Genomic DNA, 26,489 nt, shown 5'->3' on the forward strand with positions numbered 1-26,489 from the left:
TCACTTTCTGTGAGAACCTGAGGCAATGTCACATTATGGTCAAGGTCAGTCTCACAGGGCTCTCGACAATGGAGTTACCACCTTTGTGTTTGACCTGCTGCAACAGTTGAGTCTATAATTTTGTTCAGCTCAGTACACTCCTACCTTCATTTGAGAAATAGCACCTGCAGTGCTAACTAGAAATGATTCTGTCAAAAACGGGGCTCTGGTCAACGTTTCTGTTACCAGTAGAGATAACTACATCACGCTAGAAGAAGAAAAAAATCCTTTCATTTTTTTAAATCCAGTAGCACAAAAGAGGAGGAGCAGTCCAGGAGCATTTAACTCTTTAGCTTCTGACTTTTCACTCCAAGATAATAATGGATTCCAAGATTTATATTTTATTGTATGCAGTCTTAACTCACAACCATTTTCCTCCATGTTTTCTGGCTCTTTATCAGGGTACAAAAATATTATTTTGTCCTTGGCAAGTTTTATGGTTATTTTTCTTATTTTTTGTACGCCTTTATTCAGCCAGTTAGTGTGCCACCAGCACATACTTATCAAGCGTCACACTCAGTTCTGAGTATATTGCAGGGAGTGACTAAGTGGGCAGGAAAGCTATCTTCCAAGCTGGGAGAGAAGTGCAGAAAATTCTGGTTTCAACAGATCATGTGTGTGACGGCCTCAGTTGTATGACGAAGGGCAAAACTTTTTCTGGTTTAGCCCAACTTTGTCTCTTGAAACCATAGTGGAAGCCTGCAAATTTTTACTGAACGAATTCTAGTGGCCTGAAAACAGTGATTCTACCTGATTATCTGCATGCCCGGATTGGCGACCTGCTCCTACTCACTCCAGCCTGCCTTTTTACTCTAGAAACTACAAGGGTTGCTCTGACCCACAGAGCCCTCGCCCTTTATTATATATATAAACTAATCTTCAGGAGACCCCAGTATCAGTAGGCATGCATTCTTAGCCACTCCAGTGGGGTGGTGGGAGGAAGGAAGAGCCTACTGAACGTGATTCTCTTCTATATTATGAATTGCTCTTGGTATTCAGAAAGTCACATTCGCCAAAACTGAGCACTTCTGTGCTTCTCTTTGTAGGAGTCCCTTCAGTGTAAAGATTTAAACTACAAAAGGGAGGAGCGGGGGAGGCATATGCATCCCCTGTCTGGAGTCTTTTCTGGTATGCTTGGACTTGAGCTGAGTGTTACCAGCCCCCTCACAGAAGCCCTTATCCTCTGGCAGGTCTTGGCCATCATCTCTCCAATTCAAGGACAAAAGCATTCCTGGAAAAATTATTAAGATCTCGCATAAGCTTTTTTATCTAATGTAATCGTGTACAAATGATATTTATCAGGGTTCAAATATAAAGGAGTCGTTGTCTGAATCTCTTATCAGATTTATGGCAGAGAAGCAACCTTTCACGAAGTTCCTGCCTACCCAACCTGCAGCTGCTTTAGCTCTGAAAGGACAACAGGGAAAAATGCAACATAAACCTTCCACTGTAAATCGAGGCACCCAAATTGCATGGGTTCATTACGTTATCATTTACTACAGACTTTGAAAAACTCTAGGCCTGAATTAGTCCCTAGAAATTTCCTTGAAAGGAGTGTAAGAGCTTTAACAATGAATTATTATCTATGAGTAGCTCAGCATGAAAGGGGATCCATATGTGCAAAGTAGAATTTGTCAAATGTAATGTCGGTTAAATCAGGTCTAATCTACCAAATACATTTTTTATTGCTTGCTTCATTAAAAAGGCTCTTAAGGTAATGAATAATCTTCATCTTCAACAAGGATTATTAATGCCTTTATACCTCACGTCCACTGAACATCGAGAGGCAACTTGAAACTCTATCCTACTCAAACCTCCATGTTTGTCGTAGAGCCTTAAAAGAGAAAATCCATCAGAACTGTCCAGTGCTACATCATGTCACGTGAGCAACATTTTCTTCCAGGAGAAGAAGTGGAAGAAAATAAAAGAATAAAAAGAGGAGGCTGAGTTTGGTTCAGTTGTGGTAAAGCAGGGTTCTTCACAACCCTGATGTGTTCTGTTTTGTTTTGTTTCCTGCAGCAAGTCCACATGCAACGCCATCGACTCTCCACTTTCCAACATCACCCATCATCCAGCAGCCTGGGCCTTACTTCTCACACCCAGCCATCCGCTACCACCCTCAGGAGACGCTGAAAGAGTTTGTCCAGCTTGTCTGCCCTGACGCTGGTCAGCAAGCTGGACAGGTGGGCTTCCTCAATGTAAGGAAACCTTTTTGATTTTTTCTATTTCTCTAGAAATGCTAGCCAAATGTAAAAATAACAAGAAGACCCTTTATGACCATGTGATTTTGTGTTCTAATGTCATGCTGACTGACTACAGGCAAACGTCAAATTTATTCTAGATTGTGGGAAAGTTAACTTGCTGTAAGAGTGATTGTCCAGGGTTTAAAAACAGTGTTTGTGTTAAGTTTGCAACTGTCCGGCTTATGGATATAAATTGTCTGGAGAGTGAACTGTGTACCCTTCAGAGTTCCACCTCCCGCATGCTAACCCCAGGATCATATAGTTAACAAAATAGAAAGACTGAATAATTTTAAGTAATGATTTGGGGTAGTAGAGAGAGGTAGGGAGCAGAAGGGGACAGATGTTTCAGATCAACCAAGTTGATGGGTTGTTGTTTTTTTTTTTAAATACAATCTTCTAACACTTTAGATCACGTTGACCAGTACTTGAACTCAAGATGCTAGAAGCAAAGTTTATTATGGTTTGTTATTTCTGCGAGTAGTTATCTTTTCCACTTATCTTCATATAAAACTAAGCCATGTTCAATAACTACAAATGAATGTTTTCATTTTTCTCAAATAAACCAAATAATCACAATTTGAAATAACATTCCAAGAGTAAAAGTTATTTTATAAAATCGCAAATTTTATTACAAATATAAAGCTATATGTTTACAATAAATAGCTGTATCCCAAGGCCAATAGCAATAATAATAATAAATTAAGTCCAGCAGAAAGCCATATTTGATTTCCTTTTCTCATAATATCTATGCATGAAACCACCGATTAGCCATAATTCTTACTGTCTGGTTTAGGATGGTTTGTCACACTGCTTTGTCGGTTTTCTCCCCTGAAGAAAGACCTGATTCTGCAGATTTGAGCCAGAATGGGCAGCTTTGACTAATGTCTGGTGATCTGTTCACAGATACATTTCTGTCTAGACAACAAATCGATATGGTGCCCTTTTTTTTTTTCATTTTGCTTGTGTATTCATTTGCTTGACTTATTCTAAAATATTCACATATGGACTTTTGGTCCACACAGAAATTATACCCAGGCAAGGATACTGGTGAGAGTCTGCAGCCTTCTGATCCTCAGACAGTATCTGAGGAAAAATACTAAAAATACCATGAATGCTGACTAATGAAGGAGTGAGCCTGCCTGCCTCTTCTGCAGAATTATTAAGTTTCTTCTTAAAAGTGCAGGACAATGGGACCTCCTTCGAGTTAATTTTGTTTAAGGCTGCTGTCGACATACAGGCCATTGCTGGTTGTAACTCGCTATGGAAAGCCACTTGGGAAATCATGGGAACCTGAACTGATCACTGGCACCAAGTCTGACTTCTGAACATCCAGCATGGTCTTTTTAATAGTCATGACATCATTTTATATAACTGTCAAATACCCTGTTTTGTGTTTTGATCAAAATTTTACAGAGTTTGAGACAAGGCTCTCCATAAGGCTTTTTTGAAGATCTTGAAAATAAACGTTGCATGTTCTCTTCTGAGGAAAACTTGATTTGTTAGAAAGATGTTCTTTGGCTGTTCTAACATCAGGCAGCCAGAAAAGTGTGAGTCCCATGGCATTTGCTGATATAAGTCAAATTAGAAGTGGTATTTTTGCCTAATAGAAATCTAATAGCTAAATAGCAAAGTTTCCGAGCCTGATACTATATGATATGTGAAAGAAAATATCTCTGTTCATTGAGTACATTTATTAACTGTCTTACAAGATGAACTTTAAGAAATGAAAATAAAACATCCTTTTATATATTTTATATACATATTTAATAATCATCGTTTTACGTATATAAATGCACATGGAGGAATGATACTTCAGTCTAATTAGCATGTAGATATTAAACAAGCATTGTACAATCATGAAAATGTTAATGGGAGCAGCAGCTAATACAGCACTGAGCAAGAGTTGGTTATTCAGGGATGAACAAGTCCAGAGTGTTCCTGGACGTGACACTCTGGGGAACAAAAGATCAATGTGTTTCCAACAGCCTGAATATTAGTGATTTGCCTGACAGACACCTAAGAAGTCTTTCCTTGGCAGAAGCAGCTAATGGCTGACATCTGTTTACTCTTTTTCTTGTGTGTGTTTTCTCCGAACCCATGCAGCCCAATGGAAGCAGTCAAGGCAAGGTGCACAACCCATTCCTCCCCACCCCAATGTTGCCGCCACCACCGCCACCACCAATGGCCAGGCCTGTGCCTCTGCCCATGCCAGACACCAAGCCTCCAACCACATCTACAGAAGGAGGTGCAGCCTCCCCCACCTCACCAAGTAAGTATGACTGAGACAAGGCGCCGGTTACTTACCATGCTCTGTGCACATGAGTTGACACCTAAGCCTTGTCCCTTGCTGTGCAGGCTTTAGCAATAGGCACAGATCCCACTGCCCTATCTATAGCATGAGCTGGCGGAGCCCAGACCCAAGTCATAGTGAATACCACTGCCATGTACTGTCAGACTACACCAGATATGGGAATGGTTGGGTGTAGGTGGCAGCTTAAGATGCTGTAACTACATGCTAAGGTCTGGGATACAAACTATTAAATTGTGTATATTGCTGGAGTGGTTTGCATAAAATGCTATTCCCATGGTGTTCTAAGAGCATCTGCTTGTAATATTCTTAATAACAAAAGGTTTGATTGTCCCTAGAAACTTAATGAGAGATAAAAATTATATGCCTTATGCATAACATATTTAAAAAGTGTCTAGATCAAAGTATAGTATCCAAAGGTATGTGCTTCGAATGTGGCTGAGAATAAGATGGTCCTCATAAAACGTCAGAGCTGGAAGCCGTGCTAGCTACATGAGGAGGCTTGGGAAGGAAAGGAAATAGGACTGAATGGAGAAAGAGACCCTTGTGACTTTCTCTCGACAGTCTGGGAATACTTAATCATAAAATAGAGGATTCTGAAATCTGTTTATGTGACGGGAGTGATGAATTCAACAGCAGCGAGCGGTTCTGCAGACAGTCCTTGGTACTTTGGACCTGGAAGGGCTGTAAAAGGTGTGAGCACACAAATATGGTCTTTATTCATGTCTGGCAGAATGAGTGCTGGCTGGAGTTTCCAGGTCACCTGGTAGCCTAGCCTCGAAAGGGGGTGTGATGGGCCCTTCCTTAATCCTTTAGAGAGGATGACAGTATAGAACAGGAGCAGTAGCAGTGCCCCAGCAAGAGCCTGAGGGTGGGGGGGGGTGCCTCTGAAATGAGAAAAAGACGTAAGAGCAGTTAGAAAGAGAAGTATTAAGGTCAGGAACTTGAAGAGCAGTAATAGCAGTTGAATGAAAGGGAACAGGTGGAGGGGTGTTTAGTAAATAGAAACAAGCATTTAAATAAGAAGGCCTCTTGGCTTTCTTACATTCAATGTTGTAATTAATGGAATGGATACAGGAGAGAAAGAGCTAGAGAGGAAAGACAGTCCTCTACTTAGGTCATAGTCACTGGAACTGGTTCTGGGGACACTGGTTCTAAAAAGACTTGCATCTCTCTCGCACATAGATCAGAGAGTGAACTCTGTATTATCTCGTATTTATGTAAGGATTATCATCGAGTGTTTATTGGGGTAAGTAGATAGTATTGTGTATAAATTCTGCAGCAGACAGACGGAGGCTCCAGAGGCAGTTTGGGGAGATAGACCTATTTGGTAAGAGATGGTTCCGTCCAACATGTATCAGCACAGGAGAGAACCAGTGGCCACTGGCGTGGGGAGGAAGCTGCTGCTTGGCTGGGAGCTGTCAGCACATCCCAGAAGCAAACTAGGAAAGGGGCTGAAAACTAGTATTAGCAATGGATAGAAAATGAAGGGAAACTTATACTTTTTTTTAAATCACGTGCTTTCTTAGAAACTAAAATTAGATGATGGTTTGACCTGTTTGTCCTTAGCAGCTTTTTAGAGCTCAGCTGCAGAAGGAAGTGTCGTCAGGCAAGGTGTTAAGTGTTAAGTACACTGTTCAGCATCCCAACAGTATATCCAAAACTGAAGCCTGTTTTAAAGAACAGTGGCAGACACTTTTCTATTTAGGGGTTTGGGATTGCTTGCAATAAAATTTTTTTTCAGTTAAAAAATTAAAATAAAACAGGAAATCAAGCCAAAGTTCTCTTCTATTACTAACTTTTGGGAGGCCTCAACTCCCTCTTGAATGGGAACAGCATTAACTCCTCTGCCCACTCACAGCAGGTTATCAGGAGGGAGTAAGATAATAGGCATGCTATGTGACAGATAAAAGGCCAAAGCAACATTTTTAATATCGTCTAATAATGAAATACAAATGGATGCCAGCCTAGAGCAGGGTATGTGTTGCCTCTGGCACTAATACTAAACATTGCAGCACAGCCAAAAAACATGGGCAAGGCAGATCTGGAAAAAAAAATTGCCTATAAAATAAATACATTTTAATGGGAAAAATCTGTCCCCATCCCCTTAAAGATCAGGGAAGTGGAAGTGAGGAGAAAGTTGTGCTCTTCCCTAAAAAGAACTTTTATATTTTTGTATGTGTACAGAACCATTGGTTACACTAGATGCAACTGTTTAGAATGTGACAGATAGGATCCATGACCTGTGAGAGAGGTTCACACGGTGTTCCGCTCTCACCGATAAGCTGGCGATGTGCGTTTCCATCCCCACTGAAAGAAAAGCTCTTCCCCATTCATTTGATTGAGCATCAGCTGTGTGCCAAATACCCTCCTGAGTGCTGGGCTTCAGCACCTAAACAGGGGATAGAAGTGATTTAAACTTGTGATCTTATACTCTGTTCCAAAGAGGAAGAGAGAGAAGGACCAACACAGTAAGTCTGAAGGCAGTTGACTTAAGACAGTGATCCTTGTACGCACAAACCTGTGCAGCATAGACGGACGAGAAGCAGTGTGGGTAGGAAAGCACGCAAGCAGGGAACAAGACCTACCAGCCTTCTGAGGGTAGAGAAGGGCCCTGATGGGGTGGGGCCTGATGCCTATTGGGTAGAAGGATCAGCCAAAGCAGCCTGGTGTGAGTGAGGAAGTAAGAACAGTGAGAAAGAGAAGATCAGAGGTGAAGTTGGAGTCGCAATGAGGATGGAGTAGGGCCTTGGAAGCATGGAGCTTGCAGGCCAGTGTCAGGACTTGGACATTTCCTGCAAGTGAGACTGTGAATAAAAGGGATGCTTCCTAAAGCCCAGATGTTAGTAGAAAACCATAGAGGGCTTTGTTGAAATAGGTTGAGGGGAGGAACAAAGGCAGGACATGATGGATGGAATGGGTGTCTTTTACATGCCAGCCCCTGTCCCAAACAGAGGAGTACCAAGGTCAATGAAACAAGTAAGTGTTGCTCGAGTTGCTCAATGGTCTTTTAATTAAAAAAAAAAAATTCCGGAGCCCGATATTGGTGTAAATGCTGAGAGATCAGAGAGACCAAGGAACAAGCCACTGTTCCTCACCAACTCCATGAATCCTCTGACTGAAATCTTTTGAGTCCTCTCCCAAAAGGCTCCAGCCTAAAAAGCCTCTAGCTGAAAAGGATGCTTCTGCCAAAAAGCCTTGAGTTCCTGTCTCCTCACACCTTATATACCTTTCTCCTCCCAGCCATCACTTCCTGGGATTAAAAGCATGTGTGCTTCCCAAGTACTGGGATTAAAGGTGTGCACCACCACTGCCTGATCTCTGTGTTTAATCTAGTGGCTTGTTCTGTTCTCTGACCCTCAAGCAAATTTTATTAGGGTACACAATATATCACCACATAAGAATTTTCATCCTGATGGGAGTGGAAACCCAAACCAACAAAATGCATGTGAGTTAGGAAGCTAGGGACGAGTAGATAAGGTTGAGAAGGCAGGACTCGGCAGAGTATGTGGGAGGTGCTGTGGCATCACCCCGCTGAGAGTTGTCTAGGCACTGACCTGGGGATGGAGGCCAGTAGAGGCTGTGAGAAGCAGCTCTTGGACTCCAAGAATATTCTAAAGATAGAGTTCCTAAGTTGTGCAGAGGCATCTGATATGGGTTGAGAAGACGGAGAGAAATCAAAAATGAGCTGTAGGGTTTTAGCCTGAACTCTTGAAAGAATGAAGACAAAAAGATGGTAGGAGAAGCCATTCTGAGTGAGGGGTGGGCACTAGATGTTTGAGCCTGTTAGACCTCCCAATGCTCAGGCTAAGTAAAATTTGTTGCCAATGGCAATCCTGGGCAGGTTACAGAAGTTTTCAGGGTGTATCCTCCTCCTCCTCTCCCTCCTCCTCCTCCTCCTCCTCCCCCTCCTCCTCCCCCTCCTCCTACCCCCCCTCCTCCTCCTCCTTCTTCTTCTTCTTTTTTGTTTTTTTGTTTGTTTGTTCATTTGTTTTTTGAGACATGGCTTCTATGTGTAACGGCATTGGCTGTCCTGGAACTCAAACTGTATACCAAGCTGGCCTTGAACTCAGAAAGATCTGTCTGCTTCTGTCTCTGCCTGCCTCTGCCTCTGCCCTGCCTCTGCCTGCCTCTGTTGGGATTAAAGGTGTGGGCCACCACCACCTGGCACATCATTTTCTTAATAAAGGACTTCTTTTCAAACATACAGTATGACATAAGAGATTTTTAAAAGGCTGCATGTGGTGGTACACGCCTTTAATCCTAGCACTCCAGAGGCAGAGGCAGATGGATCTCTGTGAATTCAAGGCCACTCTGGTCTACATAGTTTTAGCCAGCCAAAATTTCATAATGAGATTCCTGCCCCCCCTTAAGAAGAGATAGAGAGTTTTCTATGAGTTCTGAGGACTATAGCGCCTCATGCCATAGGTTGGAACTAGCTCATACCATAAAAATGGAATTTTCCGTATTTTTTTTTCTGAAGTAAAGATTGGCATCATAACATGGAATTAGAATGCAAAGGAGACACTTTTAAATATGGTAGAAGATAAAACTATGCATATTTTCCTTTGTTAATTAATTAAAAATCAATTTAAGGTGCATTAAAAATCTCATAAACATTTTTCTCCTCCATTCCTCCTTAGTTATGAACTTTTGATTTTTTTAAACTAAAATTCTATTAAAATAGAAGCATGTAATAACAAGTTACATTTATTGTTTATTTTTATGTCTCAAATGAATCTTGTATCTGTTTCATTCTGTAAATGAATATGCACCTATAACAGAGAGCATAACAAGTATCTACCACCAGAACAGAAATGTTTAAGCCTAACAATTAACATATGTTCAATGCTTTTGATGAACAGAGCTCTTTACCCATGTGTATTATCTTCCTACACTCCTTTGAGGTCAACATTTTATAGACAGGGCAACTGAAATGAGAAAATTAAGGTTACCTTGCCCAGCACGATGTTCCAGTGGTGGTATGGTGGGATCCCACATTCTCTCTACTACCTCAGACTGTGTGGCTGTCTTAATTAGGGTGTCTATTGCTATGATAGAAGCCTATGAACAAAAGCAGCTTGGGGAAGAAAGGGTTTATTTCAGCTTACAGTTCCACTTCACAGTTCTTCATAGAAGGAAGCCAGGGCAGGAAATTAAGGCAGGAACCCAGAGGTAAGGACTAAAGCAGAGGCCATGGGAGAATACTGCTTACTGGCTTACTCCTCATGGCTTGACCAGCCTGCTTTCTAACATAATTCTGGAGCATTTGCTCAAGGATAGTACCACACACAATGGGCTAGGCCCTCTTACATTAATCATTAATCGAAGAAATGCCCAATAGCCTTGCCAACAGACCATTCTGGTGGGGGTTTTCCTCTCAGTGGAAGTTCTGTCTTCTCAGATGACCAAGGCAGCTTAGGGACAGGTGCTTGAGAGGGCTTTGACCAGAGTCAGGTACCTTCAGAATCCTTCTATGTGTAATACCTCCTTTCATCCTCTCATTAACTCCTCAAGGAAGGCTTCAGGTTAAACTGATTGAGAAAGAGAAGATAAAATGGAGAGATGAGGTAACCTTTTGAAGGCCAGTCAGCCAAGTTTTCCAGAAATCTGATTCACACCCAACCACCTTGAAACTGGAGCCCCTATGTTGTGCTGTGGCATGAGACTGTGGAATAGCCTAAAACTTCCTTTTTCTAAGGCAGTAAAAACTCTGTGTGGAGAAACAGAAAATCTATGTCTAAGTTGCTGGTACTTACATATGAGTATGTCTTATTAGCAGAGAAGAGAAAGCTAAAGATTTGGGGGAAGGCATCATGGTGATGCTCCATCTTTTAGAGAAATGGTAGATTATAGGTAAGTGAAAACCAAGTTCATGGATTCATTTCACAAATCAATTTTTATGCAACTTATGTCTAGACAGAATTATCCTTTTCTAAATTTTAAAGTGTTTACTTAATAAAGTTCTCTTTGGCATAAAATCCTGTGAAGTTTTATAACACCATAGATTCTTGGAACTGTCACCATAAGCAAGAGACAGAACAATCCCAAAGACCTCCCTAAGCAAGAGACAGAACAATCCCAAAGACCTCCCTGCCATTTTTGCTTCCTCTCAAGTCAATGCCTGATGTGGAGCAAAACTTACTTTATCCATTCCCAAATTAATTTTAATCTCTTTACTAGTACTTCTGTTATCTGTGTGTGTGTGTGTGTGTATGTGTGTGTGTGTGTGTGTGTGTGTGTGTGTGTGTGTGTGTGTGTGTGTGTATGAAAGAGAGAGAGAGACAGACAGACAGACAGACAGACAGACAGACAGACAGACACAGACACAGACCATCTTGCTATGTAGCCCAGGCTGGCCTGGAACTTTTAGCATTCCCCTTCCTTCTTAGTTCTGGGATTACAGGCATAAGCCACCACTCCCAGTTTCTTCATTAGAGGCTGGTTTTTATATTCTTCTGCATTAGGGGATCATGAATGAGGCCAGTTTTAGTTAGTGTTCTACTGCTGTGAAGAGACACCATGACTATGGCAGCTTGTTTTTAAAAGCATTTAACTGGGGACTTGCTTACAGTTTCAGAGGCTTAGTCCACGATCATCATGGTGGGAGGCATGGTGCTGGGGCAGTAGCTGAGAGCTTATAAGCATCCTCCTCTGCAAGTTAGAGAGAGAGAGAGAGAATATGAATGAAATAGGAATGGCATGGGCTTTTGAAAATGTAAAGCTCACTCCCAGAGGCACACCTCCTCCAACAAGGCCACACCTCCTAATCCTTCCCAAACAGTTCTGTCAACTGTAGGCCAAGCTTTCAAATACATGTCATTCTTACTGAAGCCACCACAAGGCCCAAATACATACTGTGTTTATTCTATGAAGAGAATGGCATCTGAAGAGTAATTTGTTATCATTTTTTTCAGAGCATTTTGTTTTGTAGACAGTCTATTTTTTTAATGTTTTCATTTGCAAAAGGGGGCCAGCAAGATCGATCAGTGGGTAAGGGAACTTGCCATAAAGATGACAATGTGGGATCCACAGGGTAGAAGGAAAAAGCCATCTCCTGCAAGTTGTTCTGTGACCTCCAAACATATGTTGATACCTGTGCATGTGCACACACGCACGTGCACACGCATACTTTCTCTCTCTCTCTCCTCTCTCTCTCTCTCTCTCTCTCTCTCTCTCTCTCTCTCTCTCTCTCTCACACACACACACACACACACACACACACACACACACACTAAATAAATGTAATCTTAAAAAAATATGTTAATTGCAAAGGAAAGGAAAAAATGTTATTGACTTCCAGGTACTGGGTAGGTTGTTTCCAAATGTACTAGGTACAGTTATTATAACTATAAGGTGGAATTGTGAGACCTCCTCTAAAGAAAATGAACGTGAGCTAATGTTTAAACTCGAGTCTCTTGAGCTCCAAAGCCCAGTGCTTTCTGCTCTGCCAAGATATATAACATGTTGACAGGTGTGATGTTGTGATTTTCCTTTGAACATTCTAAAACACTTCATAAAAACATGTTTTTATCATTTCAAGAATACTAGCACTGGATTAGATGAAAAGCACAGGACCCAGAGCATGGGAAAAGACAAAAAGATGAGAATTGAAGGGATGGGCAGCTCAGTGCTGGAGTACTTGCCCAATATGTACAAGGTTCTAAGTTCAATTAAGGGGAGGGGGCAGTCTTGAGAAAAGAATGGAATGGAAGGCTGTATCCATATTTATAACCATAACCAGTTTAAGTCTGTATTTACCGTAGTTTTTTTTCCCTTTTTACTTTTTGAGATGACACGTGAGTTTCAAGAATTTCTTTTTAAAGATAATAGATGGCATTGCAGAAAACTTCAAAAACAGGAAAATATAAAAAGGAAAGTTATGTTATTCATAATCAGCTACTATCAACACTGTACTTTACCTCCCATCCTTTTGTAGTGTGTATTTATGCATTTTTCATTTGCAGACATACATGGAGTGCTTTTGATCATATTAAATGTAATATCTATGTATTACTTTCTTGATGAGAATATTATACCTTGTTTATAAGAAAGTTAAGAAATGCGATTTTAAACCATTTGTATCCATGTCCTTCCATTTAGACATCCACCCTCAGCATCCTTATGGAATAGGGCCTGTATCCCTGGACACATATTTTATCCTCAGGCCTCATCATCTCCCTGGGCTGCAGTGCTGGAAGTGGATTACTAAACAAATGGTAGTGACTCTCTTCTTGAAACACATTACCAAATTGTTTGCAAGGTTTATGCAATTTATACCCTTACAAATTGCGATGTCTCGTTATAACCTCACCTCTTAAGAGGTGTGAGCACATTTTTAATTGTTAGGAGACAAATATCTTGTGAGTATAATAAATGCCCTCAGTCTCAAATTTTAGAATCAGTGAGCCCAAAGTAGATGATAGCACATTTTTCTTCAAATGTTTTCTCCCAAAACACAGAGAAATCCAAATTCCCTGTCTTTCTGAAAAATTTTCCGCACCTCACTCTCGACTGTTCTGTTGAGGGGGCAGCCTGTTAGACATTCAGATAAAAGGAGAGTACAGCACACAACACTCATTATCCTCACCTCTTTACATACAGATGTTGGGAGAGGTGAACTGATTGTAAAGATCATCTTTCTAATAGGAAGCAAGTAAAGCAAGCTGGGCATGGTGGCACTCCATAGGCTGTAGCAGAACTGTGAGCTTGAGCCATCCTATGCTCCATATAGAGGCCCTGTCTCAAAACAACCAAAAACCAAATAGATTCTAGACTCCAAGATTGTCTAGCTCTACCTTTATTTTCTATATCTCACTGCCCTTTAAAAAAAAGTAGTATTTTTGGTTTTTAAGTTTCATTTGTACTCATTTTACTTCAGATTAAAAATTACTGGAAGGGCCAGGCGGTGGTGGCGCGCACCTTTAATCCCAGCACTCAGGAGGCAGAGCCAGGCGGATCTCTGTAAGTTCAAAGCCAGCCTGGGCTACAGAGTGAGTTCCAGGAAAGCCGCAAAGCTACACAGAGAAACCCTGTCTCGAAAAACAAAAACAAAAACAAAAACAAAAAAAACAAAAAAAATTAAAAATAAATAAATAAATAAATAAATAAATAAATATAAATAAATTACTGGAAGGATCCAGTCATAGTGAGGAAAGTCTGTTTTCTCAGACTTGGGACCCACAAGTTACAGGCCATCCTGGGCTGCATAGCAAGATGCTATCTAGAGGAAAAAAAAAACAGAAAAACATCACTAGAAGGTATTTTAAAGTGTCCACCACCTCATTCTTCAGAGGTAACCACTTTTACTTATTCCCCACTCATTTTCTGTTTGCATTTCAGCCCTAATTGAGTATAGTATGTATATGGGTGTGTATATAGGTGTGTACATGAACATATTACAGCCCTATAAGGTGATTTTACTTCATATTGCAAGCATCTTGTGATGTTATTGGCTGCTATTTGAAGACACGAATCTCTCTAGAATGCTCCACTGTCTGGGTGAGGCATTACCTCCTAAGTTGGTTCCAGCTTATCACTCTTATAGGCAGTACTGTAAAGAACATCTTGGAGCATAAATCTTGATCAGTATTTTTATTGTCTGCTGAAGATAAATTCCCATGAGTAGGTTTCCAGAGTTGAGAGGTTGCAGAAGCGTTTCAAGGGAGAATGAGCCAATATATTGATCTACGATTCTTTTCTTAGCCAACCCCAGCTGAATCCAGGCTCTGTTCCTCATGCTGTTTAATATAACTTTCACCTGTGCCTACTCATACACAGACTCTCCTTGGATCAATAAATATGTCCTATCAATTGGAGCAACACACAGCATTGGTACAAAAGTAAAATGACAGTCGCAGGATTTGGACTAGCCGTTAGAAATAAACTGAAACAAAGCCTGTTCTCCCTTTCAATTATGAGTTAAAAGAAGAAGAAAGTTACGGTCAGTTTGCGTAGGACAGTGCTGGAAATACTTGTGAGAAAGCGCCACATTTTCACACAGATTTTAGTAAGATGAGGTCACGGCATCTTCAGGTTAAAGGTCCCTCCAGTCCTCCTGTCTCTGTGTACACATCATAACCTGTGCCTCCAACCTTCCTGCCAGCACTGAGGAGACTCTATGCAACCAAAAATACCAAGAGCAAAGCCATCTGGCTGAGTTGACTCCTTCCCTGCCATTTGTGGGCTGTCGACCCATAGACAAGTCATGCACATTGTTACTGTACATGTTAGTAGTAATAATATATTAACGTTGGAGTTCATTAGCTTTCCGGGAAGGAAGTTTGCGGGTGGGTATGTTGTTCTGTAATAACTTAGCAGTGATAGGAGTCTTTAATTTCAGACCCGAGGGCTGTGTTTTTTGTTGTAACTTGTTTGTGAACACAAAAGGTTGGCAAAAATAATAGGATAGATAACTGGCTGCACAGAGATGATCCCAATTGTGGAAACTTGGAATGGTTATCTTCTGGATTTCAAAGATGCAAGATGAGACCTAACGATACCCACCCATGCATAGGAAGCTCTCTAAATCTCTGACTTTCAAAGGACTTAAAACAACTATTGTTGTCCCCAGCTCTGTGATATTAATAAGGCAAACTCATGTCCTGCATATTTGTTCATACCAGTAGATTTATTTGACAAAGGAAAGCTATGATATTCTCCAGCATTCTCTCGTGACCTTGGAGCAATCTGCTGTTCAAATCCATAAATGAATTCAATAGTAGTGGTTTCATTTACAAATTAGCTGCTCTCTTTTCTAATACTTTCAGTATTCTTTTTTAAATGGAAGTTTTTTTAATCCACCTTTCTCTCTCTCTCTCTCTCTCTCTCTCTCTCTCTCTCTCTCACACACACACACACACACACACACACACACACACACACACAATGAAACATGACAGAAGTTAAAATTTGGGGACACTATTTAATGAAGTGCTTCAGTTTGCAATTTATCAACTTCCTTCATGGTCCAGTGTTGCTGAGAATCATTTAATAATATTGCAGTTGTTTGAAGACTCGGTATTCTAAGTTTGTATTCCAAACTTGCTTTGCTTACCCTTGTTCCAGGAGCTAGGATATTTCCTGGACAGGCTGTAAAATCACAAGGGTCTTTTGAATGAAACTGAAGTTTAGAGGAAAACCCCAAAATGAGTTTCTGAAAATGAGAATGTGAGAACTGTGCATTAGTGTGTGGGATAAGAAGGGAAAGGTCCCAAGTGGGGTCTTCTCTGACTGTTGTGCTAGGAACCATTGTCTTTGTTTATCCTATAATTTATTTCTTCCTTCCAAAAGAAAATTAACTTCATGGACCTCTTTCCCTACATTTTTCAAGCATCCCAGTTTCCAATTCTTCAAAATCACCCTTCTCTTTGCAAATGGCAAAACATCATTTTGAGGTCGAATCCTTCCTTCTAGGCTTATGCTACTTCCTCTGGGATGTCCTGTCTCCAGGAACCTGTCAACCCCACTCCCTCACACACATCTCACAAGCCATCTCCTCTAAAACTTCTTCCTTTGCCTCTTCCAGGTGCCACTGTCTGTCTTTTAACAGCCCACAGATTATCTGCATCACTTTGAGACTCTCATACTCATTTTCTAAGCTTGCATTTCCTCAGTCGGCTCTGACATCCGAGGAAAGCAAGCGTCTTTGGAACCTTTGTATGCAACAGTGTGCAGAACAGAGCCTGGCATATGGCAAGTGTGCAGAGAAGCATCTTGGGGGGAGAGAACATATGACTATGTTAAAATAACTCTCTGGTGGACTCCAGACATTAGGCTGGGTGTATCTAAGCAAATGGAGAAAGAGTGTTTGCCAACTTTCATAAAGTTGGTGTCTATGATGAAACGAAACCATTCTCTCTTCACACTGTCCAGCAGAAGGTGGGCCACCTGCAAGGGTTGATTCTAGCATCTGGGAGTAAGTTCCCCTGGTCTCTTGCATTATTTCTTTTGCTGAAAGATCCCACCCTGTGCTTATTTGTCCCTAGCCACCACCAGCAAGCAGCTCAGCCCTGAAGAAAAGCACCATTAAGCCTCCTTGGAGAGCCTGTGGATGCAGACCAATTTTCATTGTCAAAGAGGAGTCCATTTGCCATCACACATTACACAGAAAGCCAGGCTTTCTTCCTTTCCCACCTTCTGTATCACGTTTCAGTTGCTAAACTAGACCTTAAAACTGTCTACCTAGTTCCAAAGGAGCAGCACAAATTGAGTTTGCTGATTTGTCAGATTTGGGAGACTGTGTGAAGTATCAGTTGACTTTGATACAGATATCCTCATAATGACATCTTTCTAGGTTTTTACCAAAGATGGGATAGTGATAACCTCCATTCAAAAATATACCTGCCAAATTTTTAACAGGATGAGCAAGTGTCACTGGGTCAGGGTTCCTGCAGTTCCACGTGTGTCCCTTGTTCTTTCTTATTCAGAAAAAGAGGCCAGAACACCAACTGTAACTCTATTTACTGTACCCATTGCTGAGAGTTAGAAGCTAAGTCCTCAAGGATGCCTGCAGCGGTGTGAAGAGCAGTGTTGATGGGGTCTCTCTACTGTCAAGTCTATCTCACAGTTCCCAACATTCCCAGAGGCCCTGTAAAACTGTTGCTGAGAGAGAGAGGGGGGGGGGGGAGACTGTTGAACCATTTGCCCCTTTGTTCTTACAATGCCAAGAGGGTACTTGTCCTTCCTGAGGGAGTATGGGATAGACATGCATATGAAAAGGAGGAGCCCAGGAGATTGAGGAAGGGGCAGGAACAACAACCATGATTTTAATTGTATTACTTAAGACTATATGGTAAAGGCCAAACTAAAATCTTGGGTAACATGAAGAAATACACTAGAAAAGGGGGAAAATGTCATCAGATAATGCCAAAAAAGAGCTGGTGGCCACTAATAAAACATTCTTCCACAGTGTTAGGGAAGCTGGCCATGGCGATGTCAGTAAAACGTCTGAAAACAAAAAAGCACTTACTTTATTTCAGAAGCCACCAAAAGAATAGTAATTTGATTTTAAACAAGGGCTTTTAAAATAAGATTCTATGGCTAAAATGGAATCCCTGTAGATGGCATAAAGGCAGTCATTAGTTACCCCTGGTTCTCTCCTTCAAAAGTCTCAAAATGTTACAGCAGTCCCTCATATCTGTTTTCCAGATTTCATGATTTCTCAAAGCCCTTCCCACAGCGTCTGGTTGTTGGTCTGATGAATAGGACAAAAATTATCAAGACAGCTATGCATATGCTATAGCAGCATTGTAACACAGTTATGTGTAGTTAAATCCCACATCACCCATCTTTCCCTGATGTTCTGTTCATTTTGGAGACTCATGTCTGTGTGTATATAATTGATTTGCTATGACATATGTTTATTTTTTAACTCTCAGCTGAGACTCTGCTCAGTAATACAAGTCCCTAATTCCATGGTTTCATTGAAAGAAATCAAATTCAACTTCCGTCATATCTTTTCAGGAACTAACATCCTTTTAGGGTTGAGCTTCTGCCTGTTATAACTATAATGTGGAAGAGGATTAGAACCCCTACCTTCCTTCCTTCCTCCCCTCCTTCCTTCCTCTCCCCCCTTTCCTTCCCTCCTTCCTTCCTTCCCTTGTTTTTTTTATGTCTGTAAATGTGCCCAGAAGTTGCCTTTCTGTAGAATCATGTTTTCTAGGCACTAGACTACAGCTTTGGCATCCAAAGTTCTCAGGGTAAATAAGTGTGAACACACTACCACCTGTCTCACTACCACTATCTCTCTTTAATGAGCAGAATGAACTTTGGCACTTGAGGAGCCCTTTGGAGCGTCAAAGGCCCTCTGAGTTGTTCTGAATACCAGATTGTGACTAAGACTTCATTCAAAGAAATGAAGTCTTACCTCATTTCTTTCTCTCTGTCGCTAAGACCAGGGCATATCTCTGTTGTGGGAATATTAGTTGAAAGATGTGTTACATTTGTTTATGCTGTGGAATATTTGTTTAATGATCCAAAGATGTGTTGCATTCTTTTATGTTGCATTTGTTTAACTCTGTAAAGCTGTCTAATAAAGAGCTGCTAGGTAGGCAGGAGAGAGAAAGAGGTGGGGCTGTTAGAGAAGGAAAATAAATGGGAGGAAAAATCTAGAGAAGAAGGAGAAGCAAGAAAAGGAGAAGGAGAATAAGATGCCAGGGGCCAGCTAACAGCCACAGAGTAAGAAGGAAAGAAAGATATATAGAATAAAAAGAAGTAAAAAGCCCAGAGACAAAACATAGTAAAAAAGAAACAAGATCATTGAAGTTTTAAAAAGCTGGCTAGAAACAAGCCAAGCTAAGGCCAGGCATTTGTAAGTAAGAATAAGTCTCTGTGTATTTATTTGGGAGCTGGGTGGTGGGCTCCCAAAGATTTAAAAAAAATTGCATCTCTCTCTACCCCAGAGCTCATGTTTAACATACAAAGTACACTTTGCAAATGTCCTGCATGTCCTAATTTGGATTATGGGAGGAGAAAACAAGTTAAACATTTAATAATGTCAACATTTTAGTCAAGCAAAAATTGGTAATGGGACATAATACAGATGCCTTTCCAAACTAAGCCAGTTTGTTGTGATCAGTATATCAAAACACACATACACACCCTAACATGTATGCTGTGGTCAGTTAGTGTGCTTGTTTGGGATGTTACCAGTATGACAAAAATGTCATAAGAAAACTTACTGTGTGCCTTTGCCACACAGCTGTCCCATGCACACTGTCTCACCATGGCCATCAGACTAAGGGCCCCCGCTATAGTACAGTATGGTTCACGTGGCTTCAGAACCCAGACATACCTCCATGCACTTTTGTGCCTGTGCAAACCACCTACCTATTCACAAATGAAAAGAGTACCTTCCCCCTTGCCTAACAGATTTAATAGGTCATTTCAGTGCTAGCTTCCTTCTTGTCTCTGTCCTCCATCCTTTTTTTTGTGTTCTAGAAACAGCTAACTATACTGCCAGGCAACTCTAATCCATATTTTCCATATACAGTTTTCCTTTGCTGTTTCCTAAAGTGGATCAAAGTGAAGTCATAGGCTAAGAGGCACAAGTAACTCGAGCTTGCCTGGTGTAATGGCTGGATATAGAGCTGGCTCTCCACTCAAGCTTGCCTGGTATAAAAGGTGGCCCAGAGGAAATCAGCAGATCCCCATTGTAGACAGTATGACACAAAGCATCCTCATCCTTTAATGTAAATCCATTATTGGATGAAGGCTTCTAGAACCATCTTATCCTGACCTCAGAGGGCTCTGGGGTTCATCTTGTGCTTAGCAGTTTAACTGAGTCTCAGCTACACCATGTAGCCATCATAGACCTGTCTGAATGGCTCATCTCTTATCAGCATAACCAACAGGACTTGGGCCATATTGGTAGAATGTCTATCCCCTTGTGCTGCTGAACAGAACCTCAGAAACAGGTGATGTCAACAGAAACAAGATTGCCTGGTGAAAATTATGAGGTCTTTCCCCCCTTACATAGTGTATATCTAGAGTTAGTTTTTAAAAATTGCTTTTATAATTTAGAAATTTGGGGCGAGCACAGCAGTTAGAAACAGGTACTGCCCTTACAGAGGACCCTAGTTTCATTTCCAGCACCCATGTCAGGCAGTTTACAACCACCCAGAACTCTTCTGAATTCCTTGAGTATGTGTATCTGCATGTACATATTCACACACACACACACACACACACAGAGAGAGAGAGAGAGAGAGAGAGAGAATTAAAAATAAAAGTTATAATTAAATAGCAATCTAAAGATTCTAGAACAAAGGAAGAATGAAATAATTTTTGGAGTTTGTGGTAAGGTGAATTTGTGGAACACTTAAACTTAAATTTGGGTTTGTAACACACACATACACACACACACACACACACACACACACACACACACACACACACACACACACCACACACGCTCCTGATTTTCTTTTCTCCACCAAAGAAGCTCCTAAACATAAAACAACAAACCTCCCATGTATAGTGAGGATAGTGCACTCTAATGTGCTAACCAAGGTCCCAGAGAGAGCTCAGTTTGTGCTGTGCAAAGGTCCTAGGAAGGGACAAGTGGAGTTTTAAGCACACCTGGCATCACAAAGATTCTAGACACGCTGCTGGGCCTCTAGAAGCTGCTTGCTCTAGCTGAGTTTTCTCCTGCCTGGAGAGTCCCTTCACTCCTCCCTTAAGACTCCACTTCCGCCTCTAGCTGTGGACACCCAGAACTGGTTTGTGACTCTCCCAACTGCAGCAGTGGAGAAAGCATGGCTGTAAAATGAACTCTGCCCCTCTGTTTCCTTCTTCATTCCTTTCTCCCTGTCGCTAAGACCAGGGTCTGTGTGTCTCTCTTTCTTTCTTTCTTTCTTTCCTTCTTTCTCTCTCTCTCTCTCTCTCTCTCTCTCTCTCTCTCTCTCTCTCTCTCTCTCTCTCTCTCTCTCTCTCTCTCTCTCTCTCTCTCTCTACCCTGGAGCTCATGTTTAACATACAAAGTACACTTTGCAAATGTCCTGCATGTTCTAATTTGGATGATGGGAGAAGATAACTCCTCTGAGCACCAGTTTCTTGTCATTTAACCCCAGCGGTCCCTGGGAGCCAGTCCCTGCCCAGCCCTCCCTTTGCTAGCCAGATCCTTTGCTAGCTCCAGTGTTTGCATTAATCAGCTGCGTAGGCTCAGAGACTGTGTGTTTTGGTGTTGTTTGTGTGTGCAATCTCGTGCTGCTTCCTGAACGCATGTGTCCCTTCCCTTCACAGCCTACTCGACACCCAGCACCTCCCCCGCAAACCGATTCGTCAGTGTTGGACCACGGGATCCAAGCTTTGTAAATATCCCTCAACAGACACAGGTGGGCCGCTCTCATCTTTTCTGTATGTGGTGCAGCTTGTTGTATTCATCGGGTGCAGTGTAATGTGTCTTGGGGCACACCAGGCCACGTGCCCCAGCCCCTCTGCTGTTTCCGCCTGACCCCATCCCTTCCAGCCCTGTAGCCATGTTTTCTGTGTGTTCCCAGGAACCGTAGACAATGTTTCTGGGATCTTTGCTTATGGTATTGGGGTAGGAGGGGGGGCTTTCAGGGCCAGACTGGTTTTGCCGCGGCAAGTGAAGGTTGCTAGGCTAGACTGTGTGTATTTCCTCTTTGAGGCAGCCATGGCTCTTTAGCTGTAAGCAGACAGACATGCGCCCCATGGAACCTGGTTTCCATGGTATCGAAGCCCATGTTGGGAGGGAGACCAGCCACTCCTCTCATTTTTATGGCCCCAGGAAACTGGCAAACTTTCTAAAATAAAGGAGGTGGGTGGGGACAAAGGGTTCCTAAGCTCTTTATTAAGTTACTGATGTTGGTTCCAAGGAGGTGATTGCGGGCCACTGGGAAGCAAGGTGCTGTGAGCGGGAGGGCCTCAACAGAAAGTCATATTGAGGTGGCTGATTGAAAGTAGAAGCCAGGATACCCAGAGCTGGCTGAGCACAAGAGAACGTTGTGTTTGGAGCTGGGCAGGCGAAGAAGCGCTCTTTTAAAACAGGTTTGCAGTGGCTGCTGAGAGTTGAGAAGCAACAAACCTCTAGGTCCCGAGACATGTGTGTAGAGGTTTGTGAAATAAAATCAGGTCCAGGTTTGTGGAATAAACTACTCCTCACTTTCCGAACTAGAATATGACCATGTACTTTCCTAATTGACTCTAAGAAGTTATTTTGCCCGTGAGGTTCTTAGCCTGGTTTGACATTTTCTCCGTGTGGTTCTGTGCATACGCTTAGCTGTGTGACATGTGACGTCAGCTGCCTAGTTCATAAGTACAGCCGGGTGCTTCCTGAGTCTGCTCCCTTCTTACAGGGCTCCGCTCTACTGTGTTCATCCACAGCGCAGCTTCTCCCTCCTCCCTACCCTGAAGCTGCACCCCCAGAAAGTCCAGCACTAAGCCAAAAGGGGGGGGGGGGCTGAAGAAGGCCCCTCTTTCCTCTCGAATCTCCCACTTCTGTTGTTTCTTCTAAATCTGGCTTGCACATGGTGTCTGAGATTAAAAGCCCTACTCAGTACCTCTCATAAAATTCCCCCACTTATTGCTAATTTCCCCACACCTCAAATGTTCAAACACTTTACTGGTGGTTTAAGTTGTACCATTGCCTGAGAATGTCTGTCTTAGAAGATGGTTTAGCTTTGTACTTTGTTTGGACTTCCATGGTCTGGCTCAGCAAAGGGTGAGCAGAGGGCCTCCTTCAGCTCTATTGGATGGTTGTTTTGTTTTTCACAAAACTTGGATGTACTCAGATTGATTCATGGACAACCTAGAAACTACCACTTTGAAGTATCTTGTTTGGATTCTGCATGCTATTTTTATACAAACTAATTCACATCATCTAAACTGTACATGTTCTATTTGATTTATCTCTCTATAATGAAAATGTGTGTTTTCCAGTATTACTTTGTTTCATAAGTGCCTTGTTTAACCCAAAGACTGAGTCTTCATGATGTTGGCCACAAAACTTCAATTCTTAGCAATCCAGATTTTGCACGCATCTGGATGAATGATGTCATATAGGTCCAGTATTGGCATCTGGAACTGAATTCTTTTTGTTTTCCATTAAATATTTGGCATTGTGGTGACAATAGCTAACATGTTTCTTACCGCAGTGACACCTGTCACATTTGGCTTGAAGAAGAGGCCATTCCTGATTATCCCATGAGAGACCGTATGAATGGAATGGTCTTTTTCTACCCTCTCTATACCTATCTAATGTCTTAAAATAAAATTTATATGCCTCCAACATTTCTATTTTATGATATATATTAACATTTTAAGAAATACTCACTGTCAAAGTAAGTATTAGATGTAGATGATAAGTAACAATAGACCTTAAGTATAGCTCCCTAGTAAGAAGTCATTAGTTGAAAGAAAGTGCACATGCACCTTAGTTGGGCTTTTATTGCTGTGAAGAGACACCATGACCACAGCAACTCTTATAAAAGAAACTATTTGATTGGGGCTGGCTTACAGTTTCAGAGGTTAGTCCATTATCATCATAGTGGGACATGGCAGCATGCAGGCAGACATGGTGCTGGAGAAGGAACTGAGAATTCTACATCTTGATCCACAGGCAACATAAGGAGTCTGTGTGCCACACTGGACATAGCTTAGGAGACCTCAAAGCCTACCCCCACAGTGACACACTTCCTCCAACAAGGCCACACCTGCTCCAACAAGGCCAGACCTGCTCCAACAAGGCCACACCTCTTAATAGTGCCACTCCCTGTGATCCAAGCATTTAGTCTGTGGGGGTCATACCTAGTTAAACCATCATTGGGGATGTGTGTGTGTGTGTGTGTGTGTGTGTGTGTGTGTGTGTGTGTTGTACAAGGGATTACCTCACAGATGCTAGGCTCTACCACTGATCTCAAGCTTTGGTTTTACTTTTCAAAAACTTTTAAGACAGGTTATCACTAAATTGCCCAGGCTGGCCTTGAACTCACTCAGTAGGCCAAATAGGCCATGATCTCCTGCCTCAGTCTCCCAAGTAGCTGTTCAAATATATCTGTGACACCAGTCTTGACTTACAAGATTTTTAACAATATAGTTCAAGCACCAGCATATCCTTTACTTCCTGCAAGCTTTGCTGTAAGGCTTAAAAATTGGTATTAGTTGAAATTTAGGAAAACTTTCCAAGCAGTAAGAAGTTTGCTCTCTGTCACTGTACCAGTAAAGTTGGAGTCACCCGGACAGATGTTTGACTTTGTAAATGCAGAAGAGCTGGGAACAGTAGCCCATGCTACTTGAGAGGCTGAGGGGGGAGAGTGAAAGTTCCAGACAGACCTGATGGGAGAGATGATGAGAAGCTGTCTCAGAACAAAACAGAAGAATACAGCACTAAGTGCATAAACAGATGTGAAGTGAAATGGTCCTTCTGTCCCCCAAAACCCAGTTCCTAGTAGAAGTCTCTTGGCATTTCTTATGCTATCCTATAGAAGATGGTTTCTCCATTTTTTTACTTATTTCCCCATACCTTCTTATTCAGAGATGTCCTTGGTGAGCTTGGAAGTTGCATAATTGCTTTGAAAACATCTACCTTAAAATATGGTAGTTGTCAAAGAGCATCCTGATACTTGCCACAATATAGATGAATCTAGATAATATCATGTTAAGTTGCATAAGCCCATCACCAAAAGATGAAATCTATTTTTAAATGGTGACTTTATTTTATAATAATACATGTTAATTGTGGAAAATACAGATGAGAAAAATAATACAAATCACTAGTAGTCCTACTGTTAATGTTTCTGAATAAATCCACCCTGGCTGTTTCTACACATTCAAGTGTATCGCAAAAATAAGGTCGTATTACATCCACTGTTTAGTAACCTGCTGTTTCTTCTGTGTAGCAATGTATTATGACCTTCTTTCCATGTAAATTGGAAAAATTGAATATTGGCTTTTATTACACCTATTCATCATCTGCAGTGATTGGTGGGGAACGATAGCATGGATAATTGAACACTGTTTCCCCCTCCTTCCCTGCCAGTCTATTTTTCTCCTGAGAATCCTCCCATCATTGAGGAATAAATGCATCCCTCTTTCACTTACGGGAGCCCGTTTCCATTCACACTCCTTCCAGCCGCCCGGTACGTCACACCCTGGCTTCTGGCACTGGCTGGATGCTCTGCCAAGTGATCTGTTCTCTCCTTCCACCTGGCTCCTGGCTTCCACCCGCTTCCTCTGCTCCTGTCATCTGGCCCACACCTTACTCCTCCATACATGGTAGCTGCTCTCACCCGGAGATGTGGTCAGCTCTCTGTGGACTATAGAAAGCCTACCTGTCCTGAGAAACTATACCTCAGCTTACCCTGAAGCTCTTCTTTCTCAGTGTCTCCCCATGATGGTTGATGCTAACCCATGGATAAGTGTTTACTCTCTTTGTACACTGTTGATGTGCCTCCCACCCCCGACTCGGCCCTGAATGATACAGATCCTGCCACTCTTCAGATACAAAGGTGGGGGCCATAGTAACCACATCTCCTGATCTAATCTGATCTCTAAAAACAACAGCTATTATAAACAGGCATTTACTTAGAGGGGGAAAAAAGTTTACATTCCACAACCAGTTAATAAATAGAAATACCAGTTTTCACACAGGAGGACTGAGCAGAGAGCTCATCTTGATTCAAGTTCTAGTTTAATCCAAATGTTCAAATGAAAAATGTTTAACCTACAGAACTCTGATGAGGATGTATTCTTTACAATGAAGAATGAATAGTAACAGTATTAAAAACAAGCATTTTCTCTTTCCCATCATCCCTATCACCACTCGGCATCAACAGAGCTGTGGTATCTGAAATGCTACTTAAAACCATAGGAGACTGCCTCAGCTTGGTGTGGTTCCAATTCACTGAAACTTGTGCTAAGTAAATCTTAACTGCCTCACCCCACACACAGCCTACAGTGCCACCACCTCGTCCTTAAGTTCACAGTGTATGTCTGAGCCTCACGGCCATCCAGAAAAGTTTCCACAGGGTGGACCAGGGCAGTGACACCCATTGCCTTCCTTACCTGTTTGCCCACAGCACACACCTTGGGTAGGCATCCACAAAGAAAGTGGAGCATAGAGATATGAAGAGGTTTTTAATCCATGCCCAATCTTGGTGTCATGTTCCTGAGGCCTGGATGAGTTCCTAACCACAACTTAAGCAATCTGCAAAACTCTTCACAATTTCAACCACTTTAGTATTTGTTTAACTGCTTATTATATTCCTTAACACCTACCAAATGCAAGGGATACCACTGTCCTGAAGTTCTAGAGGGTGCAGCAGAAGAAATAGACCTAGAGAAACAATAGCCCTGGCATTCATAGTGCAGTGTGGCTAGGCGTGATAACACATAGCTATAATCCCAGGACCTGTGAGGCCGAGGCAGGAGGATCATGA

General features: G+C 41.9%; 1 protein-coding gene across 4 annotated transcripts in view; it reads left to right on the plus strand.

The window, feature by feature from the left end:
- The window catches only part of Nfia (nuclear factor I A), a 339,960-nt gene that overhangs the window by 288,852 nt on the left and 24,619 nt on the right, over positions 1-26,489 (plus strand). For 3 of the 4 annotated variants that reach the window (XM_036177614.1, XM_036177616.1, XM_036177613.1), the window contains 3 exons: positions 2,059-2,237; positions 4,386-4,551; positions 21,334-21,425. In XM_036177614.1, coding sequence (XP_036033507.1) covers positions 2,059-2,237; positions 4,386-4,551; positions 21,334-21,425 — 437 coding nt within the window. The remainder of the gene's footprint in view (positions 1-2,058; positions 2,238-4,385; positions 4,552-21,333; positions 21,426-26,489) is intronic. The other variant, XM_036177615.1, reaches the window with a different exon arrangement.

Source organism: Onychomys torridus, chromosome 2 (genome assembly GCF_903995425.1).
Source record: "Onychomys torridus chromosome 2, mOncTor1.1, whole genome shotgun sequence".
Lineage (NCBI taxonomy): Eukaryota > Metazoa > Chordata > Mammalia > Rodentia > Cricetidae > Onychomys > Onychomys torridus.